Source organism: Emiliania huxleyi (genome assembly GCF_000372725.1).
Source record: "Emiliania huxleyi CCMP1516 unplaced genomic scaffold EMIHUscaffold_94, whole genome shotgun sequence".
NCBI classification, from domain to species: domain Eukaryota; phylum Haptophyta; order Isochrysidales; family Noelaerhabdaceae; genus Emiliania; species Emiliania huxleyi.
In genome coordinates, this window is record NW_005195017.1 from 423593 (window position 1) to 426025 (window position 2433).

Here is a 2433-nt window from a genome sequence, read left to right on the forward strand (position 1 = left end):
GCGGCCCACGTAGTTGAACCACGCCTAGCAGCCGCACACCGCGTGTCGGCACCGACCGGTGAGCCGCAAAGACACCTCGGCTCATCTCGGCTCATCTCGGCTCATCTCGGCTCCATCTCGGCTGCTGGGCGGCGGCTCGGCTCGATCTCGGCTGCAGCTCAGCTGGGGCTGCGCGGCGGCTCGGCTCTCTCTCGGCGGCATGTCGTCTGCATCTCGGCGGCGTGACGGCAGGATCCGGAAGTGAATAATGACCTCTGAGGTATCCCACGCACCGGCTGCGCGTTTAGCCTGGCAAGGAAGCGCTCCCGCGCCTCGATGTCCTGCGTGATCCTCGCCTGCCCTTCCAGCTCGCGGCGGAGGAACTCGGTGCTCTCCTCCCCGCGTTTGATGCGCGCCTGTGAGAGGGGGGGGGGCGGGAGGTGGAGACGAGGGACGGACGGACGGACGGGCGGAGAGAGCGAGAGGCGGCGAGCGGGCGTCAGAGAGCAAGAGAGCGGGAGCGGAGGGAGGGAGAGGGGGAGAGAGGGAGGGCGGCGCTGGAGAGGTGAGCGAGGCAGGGCGAGGGGCCCGCGCCTCCAGCCCCTCCTTGTCGCGCGCCAGCGCCTCCTCCAGCTCGCGCGCCTACGGCAAGCCTCCCCGGGAGAAGTCCGGAGGCGCGGTGGGGTGGCGGCCGTGTCCCGTCTCTCGCGCCTTTCGCTGCCGGTCATCGACGGACCGCTTGAGCTGCGCGAGCTGCGCCTGTGGGAGGCGGGGGCGTGGGTCGGGGAAGGGCCCGCGCCTCCCGCGTGCGAATTGGCCGTCGACTTGAGGATCGAGAGAGGTGTGCGTGCGTGAGAGGTGCGGCCACAGAGGCTGCTGTGCTGGCGCCTCAAACTGCTCTGCGAGCGCCTCGCCCGCTGTCTGCTCGACGGGCTTCGCGCCGGCGCCGGGCCGCTCGAGGTTGATGCGGGAGCGCGCGGAGAGCGAGGTCAGGTTGCGCGCCGGCGCCTCCGGCAGCTCCACCCGCACGCGAGACCCCCCGAGAGAAGTTTGCTGCTCCTCGAGGTCTCTGATCCGCTGCTCGAGCGTGACGATGTCGGCGCTGGTGGCGTCGATCTGCTGCTTGACGACGCGCTGCGCCTCGACGCGCTGCTGCCCTCGCCGCTTCTCCTGCTCGTACTGCTGCAGCAGCCCCGCCCGCTCCGCCTCGATCTGCAGCCTGAGCGCCTCTGCCTGCCGCGGCGTCAGCACCGACTCAATCTGCTTCCGCTTCTTGGGGGTGAGGTCCTGCAGCTTCTCGAGCTCGATGGAGCCCAGCACGGGCGGCGATGTGACTGCTCCCCGCGCCGAGCCGAAGCTCGCCTGCGCCGGCCGCGGCGCCAGCGCCAGCGATGCGGCCGCACCGCCGATCGCGAGAATGTTTCGCCGCGACAGCGAGCCGAGCGCGGGAGCGTCTCGCCACGGGCTCGGCTGCGGCAGCGCAGATGCATCCCGCAAGGGAGGTCGACCGAGCGCAGCAATGGCTGTGCCAGGGAAGAGCAGCCAGCCAAGAGCAGCCCGAGAATGGACCATTTCTGGATATTGCCCCGGGTTTTGGCCTGAAATGGGTGGGGTGACCAGCGTTGGTCAGATGAATAGCGTACCTACCTACCTAATAGCGTGCCGTCATCATCTGTCCAGCGTCCACCCATGCCGCCTTGGTGTCCAGTCCGAGCCTGGCTGTTCTTCACCTTCCTACATACATACATACATACAGATGAATAGTGCGGCCCGACAGCGAGGGAGGATCCGGAGGGTGGGAGCACCAAATAGGAGCCCCCCACTAGTGCGTCGATCCTATGATAGAAAGGCGAGAGAGATCGCCTTTGGTGCCCAGATAGATCGCCTTTGGTGCCCGTCTCATCCGCCGCTACTCCGCGCCGCGCTGCGCGCCCCCTCCCGCCGCCTCCGCCTCCCCCTCGGCCTCGCTTTTGCAACATCCTGCATAGGAGGTCATTGCCTCAAATGTCAAAATCAGGGACACGGGGTGTCTGACACGGCGGGGCGCGCCGACACCGCGCACCGGCAGCGCCGGGCCCGGGGGAGCGGCGCTTTCTTGGCATTTGTGGGCGGTTCACGCAAACGTAAGCAGCGCGTCCGACTCCGAGGCCCGAGAGCAGCGTGCAGCGTCGCCGCGCCGCATGGCGCGTGCGCCAGGCACCCGTAGCGGCGCCAGGAAAAGGGCCCCACGTCACGTTTGCCCCGCCCGGAGGACAACAGGCTTTTTTTACAGATAGTCACACAGGGGGCGTGGCCTCCTCCCCCTCCTCCGCAACCATCGCTGCGCCTCGGCGCAAAGCCAAAGAGCGGGGCGTGCGCGGAGGCATGCACCGCCCCCGTATCCCTCTCGGGTTCGATTTACAGCACGGTGCCGGCGGCCGAGGCGATGCGGGGCCACAGGTCGGCGCACTCCTG

General features: G+C 68.5%; 2 protein-coding genes across 2 annotated transcripts in view; both read right to left on the reverse strand.

The window, feature by feature from the left end:
• Positions 1 to 1975, reverse strand: part of EMIHUDRAFT_221077 (hypothetical protein) — a gene marked incomplete at both ends in the record, with an annotated part of 3391 nt that extends 1416 nt beyond the window's left edge. The window contains 4 exons of the mRNA XM_005756940.1: positions 273 to 395; positions 805 to 1449; positions 1785 to 1815; positions 1893 to 1975. Of these exons, the coding sequence (XP_005756997.1) occupies positions 273 to 395; positions 805 to 1449; positions 1785 to 1815; positions 1893 to 1975 (882 nt within the window). The remainder of the gene's footprint in view (positions 1 to 272; positions 396 to 804; positions 1450 to 1784; positions 1816 to 1892) is intronic.
• A 234-nt stretch (positions 1976 to 2209) lies between these two features.
• EMIHUDRAFT_422784 (hypothetical protein) overlaps positions 2210 to 2433 on the reverse strand; it is a 907-nt gene continuing 683 nt past the window's right edge. The window contains exon 3 of the mRNA XM_005756941.1: positions 2210 to 2430. Within this exon, the coding sequence (XP_005756998.1) occupies positions 2377 to 2430 (54 nt within the window). The 3' untranslated portion in view covers positions 2210 to 2376. The remainder of the gene's footprint in view (positions 2431 to 2433) is intronic.